This window comes from Corythoichthys intestinalis, chromosome 16 (assembly GCF_030265065.1).
Source record: "Corythoichthys intestinalis isolate RoL2023-P3 chromosome 16, ASM3026506v1, whole genome shotgun sequence".
Lineage (NCBI taxonomy): Eukaryota > Metazoa > Chordata > Actinopteri > Syngnathiformes > Syngnathidae > Corythoichthys > Corythoichthys intestinalis.
In genome coordinates this window covers 13,043,155-13,062,396 of record NC_080410.1, presented here as the reverse complement: position 1 = coordinate 13,062,396, position 19,242 = coordinate 13,043,155, and the positions used below count along the sequence as shown (strand labels likewise).

Here is a 19,242-nt window from a genome sequence, read left to right as displayed (position 1 = left end):
GATATGTTTGGTCTAATTAATGTCCTGTCCCTAGCAAAAAGTGGACATGCAGGTTATGCTGTTATATTGTCCTTACCAATATTAAGACCAAACCTACACCCTTGTATTTACAAGTTGTAAAGTGCAAAAGAAAGTGAACCACAGTTACTAATTCTCCACTTTGGCTCCTTGTATGAGTTGAACAAATCATCACCATGAGGGGTTTCCAAGGTGATCAGAAACCAGTTCAGGCATTCTGACCTCCTGGCTGGGGTGCCTCTATGGAGGAAACAATAATGACATTAAACTCCCCATTAAATTTGGAACGCCAAGCTAATGACTGTGCATCTGTGTTGTGCATGCAAAACATGCGGGTGTAGTTTTTTCTCGGAGTCAGCCGACCAGTAAACTGTCTGCAAATCTGACCGCTTCCCGATGACGTCAGTTCGCCTTCAGCCGCTCATAAACGCGGTGGTGTGTTTACAGACCGCCGGACACTTGGAGATCCGGCTCGCTGAGAGCATGTGGATTGACAGCCTGTTGGATTACACCATGAGGAAGAGCTGCGAAACTCGGGGCCAGCAAGTATTCTTCCATTTAAGAAGATGACAGCTTTGGTGTTAAACCTGATGAGTTCAGGGACATCTTTGAAAGCAACATTAACTGTTTACACAGCTGAAATGTCCGCAACTGCAAGTCCAACCATTCCCTCCTCTCAATTGACATCGGATCAACTCACCGTGGTCGCTGCGTGTTGTGAGTACATTTGTAAGACGCTTCTGTTGCTTTAAAAAAAAGTCACTTTGTTGCACAATAATACATTTTGCGATCGATATTTCATAGACTATTTCTCAAGAGTGTACGTAATGTAACACCACTTGGGTGTCAAACACAAAATTCCTTATCAATCACATCATCATGCTATGACACATTTGAATAATTTATTTAATTTGACATCAGAATTTATTGAAAATGGGAAGATACGTGGTGATAATAACTGATTGATGAAATTAAATACTTGTCAAACCAGTTGAAATGCTTGTAAAACAGGTTTAAGTGAGTAAAAACTCCCAATACTCAACAAAAAACCATGAAATGGACATACTTTATATGCTTTATGTTTCAATTAATTTAATTCCAACTGGGTCGACTATATTTTGAGCATTGTGACTACATTTATTTCTTTACCATTAATTGCCCTATAACAATAGGTCTGGTTATCTTAAATGAACCTTTTTGTATTTCTCCTGCTCTCACACAGTTTCCTCCCTGGTGTTCTTTGTTGTTATTGTGGTACTCCTGTCCATCATTTACCGCAAGGATCGGCAGTGTTGCAGATTGCGCTCTTATCAGGGACCACATGCAGATATGGTAAGCTCATGGAACAACAAGAAAAGGCAAATAAGTGCCTTTTGTGCTGAGTTGTCTTGTGAAGTGGCCTGCATGTTCTGTTTCAAGATGGGACTGAGAAAAGCCAGACCCAAATACACGATGTGATCCTAATGTGTCGCAATTATCAATTGTCACGTTCAATTTGCTGAGCAGTGTGAAAAGTTCTATATTAAACCTGATATGATCATTGTCCAGTAATGGATTTGTCACAGCCAATTGCATTGACAAAAATAAATGTGACACTTAAACAAATGAGATTTTCAAATAGATATAATTTTAAAAAATTAAAGCTGAGTTCAAAAGTTTCCAAAGAAGAGGCATGTATGCCGATATTTTTTGAGTTTAGGATTTGTTTCAAGAACGTGAGGAACATGATCTCAACCACATATCTATTAAAGATAATTAATTTGTAAAGCTGCAGGTGATAGTGCTGGTGAAAGTAAACAAGCCAGAGGTACCGTTTTGATTCTTTCTACTTCCTCTTCCTGACTTCTTTCTCGCCTCTGTGAGTCCCAGAGGGTAAGTTTTGACTGTTATCTTCTCATTGCAGGGACATGACTCATAGCTCCCTTACCACAACTGACAGGAAACAGTTTTTAAGGAGAGCCTCTGTTAGCAGCACCAAAGAACTAACAGACTGTTTCCCTAGGACAAAGTGGCCAGGTTGAACTGAAGCGTCACCCAAATGTGGTTGATAAGAGCACACAGGCTGGTCAAGAGTCCATGCTGTATGGCAAACTGTTATGATAAAGTAAATTCCAGGCAGATTGAATGAAGATGAATTATACGTTAGTACTTTGTTCTAGAAAGATAGATACTTCATAAGGGAAAACAAACACACTTGCGCATTGTGTTGCTGTGAGACATTACCATGTCTTCAACTTCATCGTCACATACCTTTCCCTGCTTCAGTTTGCATCATGAATAGTGGACAAACCCCACTATGGGTGTTGGGGACACAAGGAGACAATGGGTCTCCTTTTTAGTTTGCGCTTGTGAAAAAGGCGCACTGCCCTTGGGATCCTCCCCCGGCTTCACTGCTGATTTTACACGGTTGTGCTTTTTCACACAAGCTGAGTCAATGGCTGAGACAAAAGAACAACTCTCCTTTTTTCTCTTTCCTTTTTTGCTTCTTAAAACTATGAGGCAGTGAGGGAAAATGACCTCTGACATCACGTTTTGGGTGTCATCTCTGTCTCCCTGAAATGATGTGACGGTCATGGCAAAGGTCATTTGCGAGCGTCACTTAAAATGTATGTGATGTCATTGCGTATTGTGGCTTGAAAAAGTTAAATAATGTAACCATTTCATGGAAAGTGATCACTACAGGGAACATTATCTTAATTTGTTCACGCCAGCCCAGGTCACAGAGTATGTGTCATGGTAGTTAATAAAATAGGCAAATTGATATTGAAAATACCTATTGACTGCAATGGACGTCCATTCCATTTAAACTGGATCGAATGATCACTTCCAGTCCCTCTCAGTTGAAATAGATTGGACTTCTATTGCTGTCAATGGCAGCCAAAGAGCTAAGCTTTGTGAGGTCACAATACAAAATAATAATATTAATAAAATTCCCAGGGCAAAAATACACTCGGGACACACTTTTTTGAATTCAGGTCTTTCGTCTTCTTCTTTTCAATTTATTAAAATTTGTTTTATGTATTTATTTAAGTTTTATTTTTTTTAAAATTAATTTTATTTTATTTTGAATTATTCATATTTTTTTAAGTACTAATTTTTTAAAAAAATATATTTTTTTACGTAATACTGTTTAAATATTTTTTTTTCAAAACGGATCCTTCAATTAATGAATTATACTGTAAATATATATATATATATATATATATATATATATTTTTTTTTTTTTTTAAATTCATAATTATTTTATGATTTTTTTAATACACATACTTATATTGACAATGGCAAAAAATATGCCATTGGCATATTGCCATTGCCATTGGCCCCCATTTGTTGTCAAATGGGGGCCAAAAAATATTGTCTACAGTATATGTAATAACATTTTAGAACAAAAAACAAAAAAACAACAACAACAAAAACACAATTCGTGCATGAAAGGGTTAATACTAGGGCTGTCAAACGATTAAAAATTTTAATCGAGTTAATTACGGCTTAAAAATTAATTAATCGTAATTAATCGCAATTTAACCCATTTATAAAATATGCCATATTTTTCTGTAAATTATTGTTGGAATGGAAAGATAAGACACAAGACGGATATATACATTCAACATATGGGACATAAGTACTGTATTTGTTTATTGTAACAATAAATCAACAAGATGGCATTAACATTATTAAAATTCTGTTAAAGCGATCCATGGATAGAAAGACTTGTAGTTCTTAAAAGATAAATGTTAGTACAAGTTATAGAAATTTTATATTAAAACCCCTCTTAATGTTTTTGTTTTAATAAAATTTGTAAAATTTTTAATCAAAAAATAAACTAGTAGCTCGCCATTGTTGATGTCAATAATTACACAATGCTCATGCTGCTGAAACCCATAAAATCAGTCGCACCCAAGCGCCAGCAGAGGGCGACAAAACACCAAAAAACACAAGTAACAAGTGGACATTACACTGTGCTGTCATTTTAATCTGTTTGAGTGGGGCATGTGCGTTAAATGTGTCAAATATTTTAACGTGATTAATTTAAAAAATCAATTACCGCCAATTAACGCGATAATTTTGACAGCCCTAGTTAATACAAATTGGAATTTTCATTTAGAAAAAAAACTGTTGAGAGCTCATTTCTTATCCTCCTGCTAAATTTAGTCAGGCAACAAATTGACTTTGTTGTAACGCCGCCCTAAATGACATACAAGGTCGTAATGTGTAGTGGAGTGTGCTCGTTAAGCGGTACCTACTGCGGTTAAAAGGGGAATGAAGAGATGCTGAAAAGGCCACACTGTGTGGTTTGTTGCCTAGGGACACTGATGACACAGTAGGACGCCATATTGTTCCCCAAACAAAGGAGACTCATTTTGACTCAAGACAATTACCTCGTTTTCCTCGCAGGCTCCCCCCCCCCACTCAAAGATGCCAACACCTCCAACAGTGAGACGTTGACAGGTGGTGTTGTAAAAAGGGGTGGAAATGGGAGGTGGCACAGAAATCAGCGGGTGGTCGTCTTATTGATTCACTGATTTATAGTACTGCTAAAACATCTAGTGTGCACAATGATTAAACAAGGCGTGAAAATTGGGCCAAAAGTTGCAACAATCTGACTAATTGACACATTTGGGAGTGCTGTATTAAACTTATTGCCTGATAGATCCTTTTCTTGTTTCACTTTTATGACTGCTTGTTTTACAGGATGCTCCTCCTCAGTACTACAGCAGCAGGCAGACACTGGTGGGATCACCGTGTTTTGAGCAGACGCACATCCCAGATGCCAACAATACTGACGTGAGTTAGTTACATTTTTTTTTTTTCTGTAGAAGTGGGAGCTCATGACAATTTAGTTGGGAGTTGTACATTTGGCAATCATGCACAGTATGATGAGTTTTGGTGTAAGAGTTGGATTAGATACAGTTTTGCTTAAATTGATCAAATTCTCGGTACACCAGGTTCAAAATTGTGGTTCTTATTTGCTCTAGTGGTTGAAATACACTACGTGGGATCCAATTCTAATGTACAACATTAACTTATTGGCTGCCACAGACAGAAAGAGACGTCCAACAAATTTAAACTGGGAGGCCTGAGAGCAAATGCATGAGTTCAATTGTTGGACGTCTACTAGTGATGAACTCATTTAAATTCACTGCAGAATGATGAAAAGAGACACGTGATCGGGCATCTATCGTCAATGGCACTGAATGAATTAAGAAACAAGCAGAAGTTACACACTGATGTCATAATGCTTTGAAATTGCAATAATAAATATATTGTTGGCATCAGTCAAAATTGACAAAAGGCAGAATTTGAAATATAGCTCTTGCAATGGATGCTTTAATACATTGTACAACAACAACAAAAAAATTACACACACAAAAGAAAAAAAAAAACGGTGAATGTGTGCTTTGTTCAAACTGGATGATTTTGCAGTGTTTCGCACACTGCCATAGCAACACAATAAATAAATGATTTTTAAAAACCACAATGGTCATACTGGTTTTGGCATTTTATTTTCATATAATTCACTAAAAGAAAATAGAAGTAAATACGCCTGGCTTTAATAATGACATGCTTTACTTTTTTCTTAGTTTACATAAACGTAGATCATTTCTTGGACAATCAACCACAAGACCCACGGCACATGACAGCATGTGTAATGTGTCCCTTTTTGTTAATAACCACCCTGCTGTGTTATTTATACATATGTGTGACAATATGTGCAGGGGAGCCAGCTGTTCTTTGTTGGCCTGCCCTCCAGCTACAGTCTGCCCTCTCTGGAGCCCCCGCTAGCCAGGCTGCCCTCCTACGAGAGTGTCCGAAAAAAAGATCGCCAGAGGCAGATCCACATGATGATAGCGGACCGTTTTGGCCTCAATGGACCCATTGAGACGGAGGTAGGATACATTAAAGTGGACACAGCCACGCATGCTATACAACAATGAAGTATTTCATTACTAAGGATAAAAATTGTTAGTTATGACATAATTGTCCCACCGTCATACTAATCATAATCTTATCTCAACTATTATACTGCTGGCCCTAAATGTAGCCTTTCAATGACATGATAAATATATAATCCCACTATAATAAAGAATTGTATACACAACAGTGAGAGCTCGTTTGAAGACAGATTGCATTCAGGGCCTAGTACGCAGAACATACTATTAACTTATCGTGCACTTATTGCTGGCAGCAACGTTTCAAGGTTTTACAGTGTTGATCTTTTGCTGAGCTTTGACTCGCTTGAGCAAACAAGGTAATGAGAAAAAGGGACATCAAACATAATTAAAACCAGCACCCTTAGCACAAACAGTGTCCAGGATAGTTGCTTTGTACTTGTGTCATTTTTGGGAGCATTGACCTTTTCTCCTTTTCCTTAATTACCTCATTTGGCTGCCGTTGATGGTGAATGTTAATTCGCTACCATGCTCCCAGTTCAAATGGATCAGACATCTAGTAGTGATAAACTAATAATAAACCTAAATTTATTCATTCATCTTGTGAACCGCTTATCCAAGCATATCCCAGCTAACAACGGCCAGAAGGCACCCTGAACTGGTTGCCAGCCAGTCGCAGGCAACATAGAGACAGACAACCGTTCATGAATCCCAGAACTGTGAGGTGGATGTGCTAACCATTCTTCCACCATGCCGCCGTTAAACTTAAATTAAAACTTAAATTTAAACTCACAGCAAAAGGATGAAAAGAGTCATATACAGTGGGGCAAATAAGTATTTAGTCAACCACTAATTGTGCAAGTTCTCCCACTTGAAAATATTACAGATGCCTGTAACTGTCAACATGGGTAAACCTCAACCATGAGAGACAAAATGTGAAAAAAAACCCAGAAAATCACATTGTTTGATTTTTAAATAATTTATTTGCAAATCATGGTGGAAAATAAGTATTTGGTCAATACCAAAAGTTCATCTCAATACTTTGTTATGTACCCTTTGTTGGCAATAACGGAGGCCAAACGTTTTCTGTAAATATTCACAAGCTTTTCACACACTGTTGCTGGTATTTTGGCCCATTCCTCCATGCAGATCTCCTCTAGAGCAGTGATGTTTTGGGGCTGTCGTTGGGCAATACGGACTTTCAACTCCCTCCACATATTTTCTATGGAGTTGAGATCTGGAGACTGGCTAGGCCACTCCAGGACCTGAAATGCTTCTTACGAAACTCCTTTGTTGCCCTGGCTGTGTGCTTGGGATCATTGTCATGCTGAAAGACCCAGCCACGTCTCATCTTCAATGCCCTTGCTGATAGAAGGAGATTTTCACTCAAAATCTCTCGATACATGGCCCCATTCATTCTTTCCTTTACACAGATCAGTCGTCCTAGTCCCTTTGCAAAAAAACATCCCCAAAGCATGATGTTTCCACCCCCATGCTTCACAGTGGGTATGGTGTTCTTCGGCTGCAATTCAGTATTCTTTCTCCTCCAAACACGAGAACCTATGTTTCTACCAAAAAGTTCTTTTTTGGTTTTATCTGACCATAACACATTCTCCCAGTCCTCTTCTGGATCATTCAAATGCTGCCTGGACGTCTACTGGCTTCAGCAGGGGGACATGTCTGGCAGTGCAGGATTTGAGTCCCTGGCGGTGCATTGTTACTGATAATAGCCTTTGTTACTGTGGTCCCAGCTCTCTGTAGGTCATTCACTAGGTCCCCCCGTGGGGTTCTGGGATTTTTGCTCACTGTTCTTGTTATCATTTTGACGCCACGGGGTAAGATCTTGCATGGAGCTCCAGATCGAGGGAGATTATCTGTGGTCTTGTATGTCTTCCATTTTCTAATAATTGCTCCCACAGTTGATTTCCTTACACCAAGCGTTTTACCTATTGCAGATTCAGTCTTCCCAGCCTGGTGCAGGTCTACAATTTTGTCTCTGGTGTCTTTCGACAGCTCTTTGGTCTTGGCCATAGTGGAGTTTGGAGTGTGACTGACTGAGATTGTGGACATGGTTGAGGTTTACCCATGTTGACAATTACAGGCCTCTCTAAGCTTTTCAAGTAGGAGAACTGGAGAATTGGTGGTTGAATAAATACTTATTTGCCCCACTCTAATAGAACGTCTATCACCATCAATGGCAGCCACTGAGTTCCATGTATGCATGCGATGGGTGTATTGAAGAGAATGTGGGTTTTTTGGGTCGCTTCAGTCATATGGATAAGGGAGACAATCTCCCAGATGTGATCAGGGAGACTTGTAACAGATTACCTGGCCATGTATATAAAAACAAAATCACAAATGTAGCTTATAGAGTATATTTTCAGGTGTTCTCTAAATGGAACCCTGTATTTCCACTAAACTTTCCGTTGATATGGGGCTTTATAGGCTTTGTGTCTTTGAGAGTGTGTATGTGTTAGGGTTCCAAAGTATGGTTTAAAACAAAGGTTAGGGCTCCAAAGTAAAGTTTGAAATTAGAGTTAATGTTTCAAAATAGGGTTTCAAAGTTAGGGTTCCATTGTAGGGTTTAAAATTCTAGTTAGAGTTCCAAAGTAGGGTTATGCGCAATCATGCACTGCTTGCACACACTCAGCGCACAAGAAAATCTATCTAAAAAAATTCAACAGAAACGTAATGTAGCGCCAATAGGACTACTGTCTGTTAGCGCTGCAATGATATATCAGCGAGACACTCCTATTGGTGCGTTCGATACGGCAACGCGACGCTCCCATTGGTGCGTTTGATACTGCAACTCGACATTCCCATTGGTGCTTTCGATACGGCAAGGCAATGCTCCTAGTTGTTTAGTTAATTAGACCAACAAAATTGTTTTCTGTACTATTTTGCAACATAACTCAATGAGCGACAGGTGTCTGGAAAAATGCTTTCAAATAATGTTTTGAACAATATCTATTCTTGAATTAAGAATGTTTCTGACCTTTCAAAGCTTTTTAAAGATTAAATATTCTAATTTACAGGGTGACCCAAAAAAAAGTTTACACTCAGTTGACTGCTTGTTTAAAAGCCATTGAAAAATATCTAAATAGGTTGTCATGCTTAAGTGATTCATTAAGGTCACTCAATGCAGCTGGTAATCTCTCGTCTCTACAATTCCTGTGCTTCTGCTGAAAATGAAGAAAACTTTAGCTGTACCTGAATTGCTGCGTGCCGGTCTGACACCTACTGAGATTGCAGCAGATCTGAGAATATCCAGATGTGCAGTCTAAAAAGTTAAAAAGAAGCTGAAAGATACTGGAACAGCCTCACGAAAACTAAAGATGCACCGATACCGATACTAGTATCGGCAGGGGGCGCCGATCCGGCCCAAAATGGTGGTATCGGTATCGGCGAGTACCAACAAAGATGGCGCCGATACCATTTACCGGTCCATTATTATAACATTTGACCGCAGCCTTTTTTTTTTCTCCTGGCGCTCACTACATTTTGTCTCTGTGTTGTGTGATGACACGTGAACACCAAACAGCTATCGCTATTGGCCTGTTCCAGACCAACGAGAATGGGCCAATAGCCACTTCTGACCAATGACATGGCCGACATGGCGGCATGGCGGCGGTCGGGAAATATTTCAAAATAGAAATCCCGTCAATTAAAATCAATGGCTGCATGCAAGATTTGCGGCCTGAAAGTTTCGAGATGTGGAGTTAAATCGGCCAGTTTCAATACCTCGAACCTGATAAAACATTTGAAGACGAAACGCGAACGAACACAACGAGTTTGAGCCTGCAAGAGCAGGACTGCTATCCAGAGGAAGCAGGGCGCTGGACCGGAGCAACTATCTCTGGTCAGTTCACTTAGTCTACTTTACTTTTACTGTCTTTTAATGAAAGAAATGCCACAGTAATTTGGGAAGTGTTTCCAAAGTAGGGTTGCCACCTTTCAGAAATAGAAATAAGGGACCCACCCCCTCCCGAAAAAACGAGGCTAATAGAGAGATGGGATGCTGTGGTCAATTATTATTACTTATAATTGTGAGCGTCCGCAAATGCGGAAACAAGGTTGGACCTCGAAGCGGACAACAAGCGGGGGATAAGTACAAGGGTTTAATGATTGCAAACAAAAAATAACACGCGATCGCGGGATAGTAGAAATAACAATTAGGAGTCCGTGACAGCAGGTCGACGGAGCTCAATACTAAAAACTCGAAGATTAACTAAGACGATAGGCAGCGAGCCAAAAAGCCAAAATAAAAACACTCAAATACAGGGGTGGGCAAACCGATCCTCGAGGGCCGCAGTGGGTCCTGGTCTTTGTTCCAACTGATTCAGCACACACAGTATAACCAATGAGGTTTCAGTGGAAACAAGGAGCACCTGACTGCAATCAACTGATTGCACTTGTAAGAAACCAGATTGGTGAAAGGCTGTCCTCATGATGGGTATGAACAAAAACCCGCACCCTCTGCGGCCCTTTGTGGAATTAATTGCCCACCCCTGCTCAAATACCTGCACAGGGTAGAGGTTACAAACGAGTGCAGCACACTAACAGAAAAAGCCCAATGCAGGGGCGTAACAAGCAAATGTAGCGAGACTATAGTGCGAGATGTCAAATGGCGATCAGCAAAGCAAATATCTCGGCAGCCTTCTCTGAGCTCACCCGTGCTTAAATGCTGCGTTGATAAGCCCGCATTGGATTCAGGTGCGACGTCAGGAACGCCCCCACTAACAGCCCAGCAACAAAACACAATCTAACCAGCAGCAGAATGTGACAATAATTTCATGAAAGTTGCACTGTTTGGCCTTTGAGAGGTTTAAAAAAAGTTTACTCAGTTCATTCAGAGTTTATTATTATGAACTTATTTTTACTTTCTTACTGTTGGCCTAGTATTATACTTTGTACTAGTCTTTTTCCTATTTTGCAAAGGTAAGCAACAGCCTGACAAAGCCTGGATAGCAATGATTTCACATACAATTATGTAGCTCTTTGGGGGGAAAAAAAGGAAAGAAATTAAAAAAAAAAAAAAATATATATATATATATATATATATATATATATATATATAATCGGGGTGGTATCGGTATGGTATCGGTATCGGCCGATACTGCACAGCCAGGTATCGGTATCGGGGCCAAAAAATGGTATTGGTGCAACACTAACGAAAACCTGGGTCTGGAAAACCCGATCTGTGCGGACCAAAAAGTTGATTGACAAGGTGATATGTGGCCACCCCAGAGTCCAGATCTCAATCCCCTGGATTATAGCATATGGGCAACTGTGGAGGACAGTGCCTGTAAGAAGCCACAAACTTCTGTGGCAGCCTTGGAGAGGTCCATTGTTAGATCTTGGGAAAAGATGACAGCATCATACATAAAGAAGACCTGTCAAGCATTCCGCAGGCGCCTGGAAGCTGTTGTGACACTTAAGGGAGGACACATTGAAAAATAGAGTGTACTGTACATGTTCTTTACAATAATGTATAATTTGTGATTAAATTCTAATTCTAAGATGAATAAACATGGCATTTAAGTTGTATTATGGCAGTGTAAACTTTTTTTTGGGTCACCCTGTATTGCTTAAAATATGTCTTTTAAGCTAATTTTCCGCAAGCTATTTTTCTTATTTCAAGAAATCTGAGTAAAAATTTACTTGAAGCACTGGCAGATAATTTCACTTATTTCTTGTAGAGTTACACAGAAAACGAGGGAATTTAACTCGTTTTAACGGCCTCCTCCATCTTTAAGACAAGTAATTCTTAAAAGATAAATGTTAGTATGAGTTATGATAATTTGATGTTAAAACCCCTCTTAATGTTTTCGTTTTGATAAATTTTGTAAAATTATTTTAAGTAATAGGTTGCCATTCTTGTTGACATGGCAGCGCAGTGACATCACTGGGCCCGTTGCCGAACTTCCAGTGTGTCACTCGTTAGCTACCCCAACACGTCGTCGGTTCTGCCCTTCCAATTTGAACCAGATCGGAAAAGTGAAGAGCAGGACAGCACTGTCGGTCGTCCACAAGACGAGCAACAAAGGCAAAATGCAGAGCAGGAAACGCCTTATAAGACAACAGTTGGGCAAAACTGGTGATGTACTCGCCACAAGTGCGTCTCAATGACAACGGAGCGAGAGAGTGTATGCTGTTGAGAACTCCAGTGATCAAACCTATTCCAGTATAAATGTGTAAATTGTTAGCATCCAGAGCTGTCGTGTGCTTTACATACAGTACAGGCCAAAAGCTTGAACACACCTTGTCATTCGTGCATTTTTATTTTCATGACTATTGTCATTATAAACTCTCACTGAGGGTAATAAAACTATGAATGAACACGTGTGATAGTCAGGATCGGAGTCATGTTGTGGCTGTCCTCATTAAATTCGTCATCTGGATCGAGTGTCCTCCATGTCTTGTACATCCAACTCACGTTTAGCTACGTAAGGGTGGTCCATATTAAGTGCTCGGCGCACATCAGCTGGCCACTTTATCCAGAAGCGGATTTTAAGGAGGGGCCAAAAAGTGTCATTGCATGAAATTAACTTTCCTATATATATAAAAGTTGTAAAGCAATAAAACTGCAACAAAAATGAATGAAATGAACAAAATAATATAATTTTATAATAGGTTAGAATTATTTTTCGACAGATCATGTGTCTAACACCTTAGACGGTCATTTGCTTTGCATAAAATTTTCAACAAAAAAAAAATTAGTGGAGGGCAATTTTATTTTTCAAACAATCTTTTTCTTTGATTGAAAATATTTATGTGTTCATATGCATTTTTCAATCTCAAATATTATTTTTTTCGCATTCAAAAACGTTGTCTGTGATTGAAATGTTTCTTTTTTGATTGAAGTGATTTTTCTTTTTGAAAATATATATTTTTTAAAGCAACTTATTTTTTGATTGAATAATAAAGACAAAAACATCCTAGCCAAAATGTGGCCCAAACCCAAATCAACATGACTTAAATCAAAAAAATTGCTCAAAAAAAAAAAAAAAAGCTGTCAAAGAAAAATAGCTTTCACATGCATTTTTTCTAGTTTCAAATTTATTTTTGCACTCAAACACATTTTTTTTTTTTTTTTTTTGATTGAAGCAACTTTTTTAAGTAAAAATATATATTTTGATTGAAGCAACTTTTTTTTTTAAAGCAACTTTTTTGGGATTGAATAATAAAGACGCAAATCTACCTCCATATGACTCCGCCCAGGGGATACAATTTTTGACTGGGGTAACTACATTGGCACGACACCGGTGGGCGTATCACGTATCATAATTCAATGGATGTCGATCTTGGCGAAAAGTATTGCCTAAGCAGCCTGATTTAGAATTCCCCTCAAGAATGATGGGAAACATAAAAAGCTAATTGTCAACTTATTATTATAAATATTCTCTTAAGTTAATTTTATTGCTGACACGGCCCCAAAAGTCAAACTATGCCTATGACAGTATCGCTGCATCGGACGTGTCTGGATCAGTTTGAGTGGCAGCATCACTCATATTAGGTGAATACTCAACAGACACACTTACTGCCATATGAACTAACAGTAGCTTATTAGCTTCCTCTGTGATTACCGGTTTGCCAGAAGGTTCGCCTACCGCTGTAGCAACAGGAGTGGCTTGCCTTCTTAAGAGAGCGGCCAGCAGTTTTTCTTTGGCGCTTTATTGCGCGCATTTCACTCGCTATCCGAGCACGTTGAGGCTTTTTGTGAGGGAAAATAGTTGGAACAGCATTTGATTTTAGTCAACGCTTAGATCCAGCCGCTCTGGTAAGCTCTTTCGTGAGTTGTTGTTGACAAAAGCCTCGAACGCGGTAGGAGAAAAATGGCGAGAGCAAAGCCTTGGGTCTTTGGGAAGTTTTGTCAGTCTACAGGCATTCTCTCAAACCTTTCACCTCTTCTTGTCAATAGGAAATCTTTGTAGACTCACATCACTCCCCTTGTTTCCATTTGATTTGAAATTGCATCCAAAAGCAGCACATCGTGGCATTTTACTTAGCAAGTTTAGGCAGCAATACACAATTGTTGTACATAATTGGAAACGTCCCAATTACATCATCACTCCGAGCCCGCAAAACATGGCACCAATTATCAGTCAAAATATGTACTAAATATTATAAAACATTGCCATAGATTTAACATTTTATGTGCTTCTAACAACATGTTTTAGCACAAGAGAGCAATTGTGGTTTATTAAAAGCCTACACATCTTTAAGATCGAGGATCCCTTTAAGAAGGTGTGTTTTTGCAGTGTAGCCGCTCAGACATAGAAAATAGGAATTTTGAGTGTCCTTATTGTCTGAACAGTTTTAATGTGGGAGTGATATAGTGTGACACATTGTGGTTGTTCTTTTTGTTTTATTGATTAACTCACCCATGCCACAATTGGACCTTACCCAGGCCAAAGCAGGACTCTCCTATGGTTAAAGCAGGACTGTAACATATAACAAAGTACACATCTCATGAACAATGAGTGGGTGAAATAAATGATCAAGTATTAAAAGTAAACAAATGAAAATTGCTGCTGTAATTTCGTTATTTTAATAAGCCATGTAACTTGCTATGATCCAAGGTCTTGAATAGGCGTGATACTGGTGTGTGACCTCCGTGTGCACATCTGATGTTCCTCACCGTGGTCTGCAGTGTGCTCAGAGAGCTTGTGTGTCTGCTCAGACACATGAAAAATTAGAGGGAACATTGTTTCCAAAGTAAGCGTTAAAACCAGAGTTAAGGTTTCACATTAGGGTCTCAAACCAAGGTTAAGATCACAAAGTAGGATTTCAAACTAGGGTTATGGTTACAAAGTAGGGTTTAAAATCTCACTTTGTGTTAGGGTGTGTGTGTGTACAATTTTAAGTAGGCCATTTGCTATCACATGCAACTCCTTAGAAATCCCGAATCTCTACAAAAGATAATGAAGAGATCAGTTTAAATAAGACAGCAAATCAATGATCAATAATTATAGCTAGTGAAGTAATGATTCTAATTTCGTTTAACCTCATTACCAAAAATGCTGAAATCAGAATATCAATACATTTTATCTTGAACCTGCAAGTATAGTAACTCTACGTCCTGATAGAATATCTTTTTGTGTGACAATTTACAAGTAAAAATATATGAAGTGACTTTAAGCAACATTGCTTCAACAGTATACAAACTGCGAAGTTGTGAGTTATACCTAATATATGGCTGAAATGCATGCTATACAAACAGTAATGGAAACAAATATATATGTTGTTGTTGCTCATATAAAGTGATTAACTGTTTTTTTTTTGTTGTTGTTTTTTTATGTCTTTTAGTTTTAGCAATAAGCCTTATAATAATAACAATACAAGGAGATGTGACATATTTATGTCACACTGCTGTTGCCACAGTGTGCACTTCCTGTGGGTGTGGTATTACAGTATAAAAGGAATCTCTGTGATGTTTCGGTGACATATATGCTGAGAAGCACTCTGAATAAAGAAGTGTTGTTCCATTCAAGTCTCGGCCTTACATGTACTTAGATTAAAAAAGTACATAACAAAAGTGGCGAGGTCACTGATATTTTGCACCTCTTCTTTAGTCCCAAAAGAAATGATCAAATACTTGACAAGCTAATCTCAATATATACCAGGGGTGGGCAAACTATTCCACAAAGGGCCACTGTGGGTGCGGGTTTTTGCTGCAACCTATCAAGAGGACACCTTTTCACCAATCTGGTGTGTTATAAGTGCAATCAGTTGACTGCAGTCAGGTGCTTCTTGTTTCCATTGAAACCTAATTGGTTAAAAGCTCTTTGCTGGATCAGTTGGAACAAAGACCAGGACCCACTGCGGCCCTCGGGGACCGGTTTGCCCACCCCTGATATATATGTATATATCAGATTTGCGTAATAGTAAAACAAAACAAAAAACATAACAAAATGAAAACAAAACAAAACAAAAATACAGTCATAAAGCTATCAAATAAAATACCTTTAAAACAGAAATTTGTGCATTTCAGTGCAAATTGTCATACAAATCAAATTTCATGAAAATTAATGCTAAAAAAAAAAAAAAGGTCACCTTTATCCTTTGTATAAGTGTTAACCAGATTTTTTTTTTTTTTTACAGTATTACAGTGTACAAGTGTTAACCTGTTTTTTTATTTGTTTGTTTTTTTACCCCCAACCTTTTTTTCAGCCCCCTCCATCATATGAAGAGAGTGTCCGTCAGTCTGTGGAGCTGCCGTACAACATCCTTCCACCTAGTTTGGACACTTCTTCCACTTTGGGTAATCAAACCAACTCGGCATTTGATGTTCAAACTGAGGCACCTAATGTAGTCAACTCTGAGAGCAGCGACAATATTCTTCCAGTGTTATTGAGACTGAGTTCAGAGGATGTTTAATTAATGTGACAGACTTGAAAATGAGTGGAATTTAAAGACCATAAAATGGTTGGAACATGGTTCACAAGTACGTTGACTGAAATACCTCAAGACTGACTTTTGGCCATCTGGAGCTGGACAACCAAAAACAACAACAACAAAAAAAAGAACTGAACTGAATATGTCTGTGTGCAACTCTCAACAGAGAAAAGACTCAATGTTGCTGGTTCAACTTGGATGAGACGAAATATGGACAGCATAAAAACTGTGAACTGAATGACTGAAAATGCTGAAATGCTGAAAAGATATTTTTGGGGGTTGGGATAAAGCATCATTTGAGTAAAAGTTCATTTTTGCTTTGCTGTTTGTACAGGGCAGACAACTCTATTCTGAGTTAGGAGTTTATCACAATTTTTGAATGAGGCCATCTCACCACTGCTCCAAAAAATAAAAGGGATATTTCATACAGTGCTGGCCCAAAGTATTGGCACCCCTCAAATTTTGTCAGATAATGCTCAATTTCTCCCAGAAAATGATTGCAATTACAAATGCTTTGGTAGCAATATCTTCATTTATTTTGCTTGCAATGAAAAAAATCAAACAAGAATGAAAAAAAATAAAATACTGTAAATCATTAGCATTTTACAGAAAACTCCAAAAATGAGCCGGACAAAAGTATTCGCACCCTCAGCTTAATACTTGGTAGCACAACCTGTAGACAAAATAACGGCGAACAACTGCTTCCGTTATCCATCAATGAGTTTCTTACAATGCTCTGCTGGAATTTTAGACCATTCTTCTTCGGCCAACCGCTCCAGGTCTCAGATTTGAAAGGTGCATTCTCCAAACTGCCATTTTCATATCTCTCCACAGTTGTTCTATGGGATTCAGGTCTGGACTCATTGCTGGCCACTTTAGAAGTCGCCAATGATTTCTCTCAAACCATTTTGTAGTGCTTTTTGAAGTGTATTTTTGGGTCTTTGTCCTGCTGGATGACCCATGACCTCTGAAGGAGACCCAGCTTTCTCACACTGGGCCCTACATTATGCTGCAAAATTTGTTGGTAGTCTTCAGACTTCATAATGCCATGCACACGGGCAAGCAGTCCAGTGCCAGAGGCAGCAAAGCAACCCCAAAACATCAGGGACCCTCCACCATGTCTGAATGTGGCGACCATGTTCTTTTCTTTGAAGGCCTCGTTTTTTTCCCCCCTGGAAACTCTATGTTGATGCCTTTTACCAAAAACCTCTACTATTCTTCCAAAACGTTTTTGGATTTCTCAGGTAAAATTTTGCAAACTCCAGCCAGGCTTTTTTATGTCTCTGGGTCAGAAGTGGGATCTTCCTGGGTATCTTACCATAAAGTCCCTTTTCATTCAGATGCTGACGGATAGTACGGGTTGACACCGTTGTACGCTTGGACTGCAGGACAGTTTGAACTTGTTTGGATGTTAGTCAAAGTTTTTTATCCACCATCCGCACAATCTTTCGTTGAAATTTCTCATCAATTTTTCTTTTTCGTCCACATCTAGGGAGGTTAGCCACAGTGCCATGGGCTTTACACTTATTAATGACACTGCGCACGGTAGACACAGGAACATTCAAGTCTTTGGAGATGGACTTTAGGCCTTGAGACTGCCCATGCTTCCTCACAGTTTTGCTTCTGAAGTCCTCAGAAAGTTCTTTGGTCTTCTTTCTTTTCTGCATTCTCGATTTGGTACACACAAGGACACAGGACAGAGGTTGAGTCAACTTTAATCCATTTTAACTGGTTGCAAGTGTGATTTAGTTATTGCCACCACCTGTTATGTGTCACAGTTAAGTAACCGGTGCTGTTAATTACACAAATTAAAGAAGCATCACATGATTTTTCAAAGGGTGCCAATACTTTTGTCAGGCCCATTTTTGGAGTTTTGTGTAATGATAATGATTTAACTTTGTTTTTTTATAAGTGAAATAAATGAAGATATTACTACCAAAGCATTTGTAATTGCAATCATTTTTTGGGAGAAAGTGAGCATTATCTGACAAAATTGCAGGGTAAAAAATACTTTTGGCCATCACTGTAGATGTTGATTCATTAGATATTCCACTCAGAAATTTTAAAATGTACAAACTTCATTAAATTATTTTCTGCTCCTTGACAGCCTACAATGTGATTGTTTCATAGTTAGTTATTGGGTTTGTAATTCAGATCATTACTTACCTTCTGATAAACTTGTTATTCTACATATTGTATCTCGGCACTGGGATAATGAAATGCATCATAAAGCTTTGCGAATGAATGAACGAATGAATGAACGAATGAATGAAAAGACGTTTTCTTGTCCTGCCATGGTTAAATTACCTCACATGCAGTCTTTGGCCTGCTTGTATTTATTGATGAAAAAGATGACTCCTCATCGTTCATCTTCAGCAAGAATTATAATTATTGTTTTATTGTATATAGTGTCCTCATATATCTGTTGTACATCCTTAACAAGTCAAGTGTGTAATTTTCAATAAAAATATTCCATTAAAACAGCCTTTTTTTATGACATAGATGAGTTAATTCAAAAATTGGATACGTTCAGTCCCTCCAGCCTCATGAAATTTAACCCTTTCAGGGACAGTGATCACTACGGTGGACAGCTCTTCAAAGGTTGGCACTTTAACTTCACCCAGTGCTTCTCAATTATTTTCTGTTACGCCCCCCCAAGGAAGACGTAAATGTTTCGCGCCCCCCCCCAACTCTCTGCCGCCACTGTAAATAGTATCATTTGTCTATAATATTACTATTATAAGTACGCCTCAGCCTAACATTGTGTCCTTGTTTTCTATTAAAGAAAAAAAGTAACATAGATCAACTTATAAGTATACCTTTATTAACATTATTTTGCTTGTAACAGAAAAGACAACGCGCATCAATTTGCCTGAAGTTAAAAAAAAAAAAAAAAAGTCACATCCAAACCGTAAAAATACACTCAAGGTACATT

At 38.6% G+C, this 19,242-nt stretch overlaps 1 protein-coding gene across 1 annotated transcript; it reads left to right on the top strand.

Moving 5' to 3' along the window:
• The first annotated feature begins 444 nt into the window (after positions 1-444).
• Positions 445-18,861, top strand: si:ch73-364h19.1 (uncharacterized). Its single transcript, XM_057860552.1, has 5 exons — positions 445-735; positions 1,241-1,350; positions 4,711-4,803; positions 5,736-5,906; positions 16,083-18,861. Exons 1-5 carry the CDS (start codon positions 585-587, stop codon positions 16,287-16,289), a joined length of 732 nt encoding a protein of 243 aa, XP_057716535.1. The 5' UTR covers positions 445-584; the 3' UTR covers positions 16,290-18,861.
• Positions 18,862-19,242: the final 381 nt, after the last annotated feature.

Bases quoted from the DNA above. Each gene is read 5' to 3' on its own strand.
- si:ch73-364h19.1 (XM_057860552.1), top strand. From the start codon at position 585: ATGACAGCTTTGGTGTTAAACCTGATGAGTTCAGGGACATCTTTGAAA. The intron at 1,351-4,710 runs GTAAGCTCATGG...CTTGTTTTACAG, and splicing joins AGGGACCACATGCAGATATG to GATGCTCCTCCTCAGTACTA. The intron at 5,907-16,082 runs GTAGGATACATT...CCTTTTTTTCAG, and splicing joins ATGGACCCATTGAGACGGAG to CCCCCTCCATCATATGAAGA.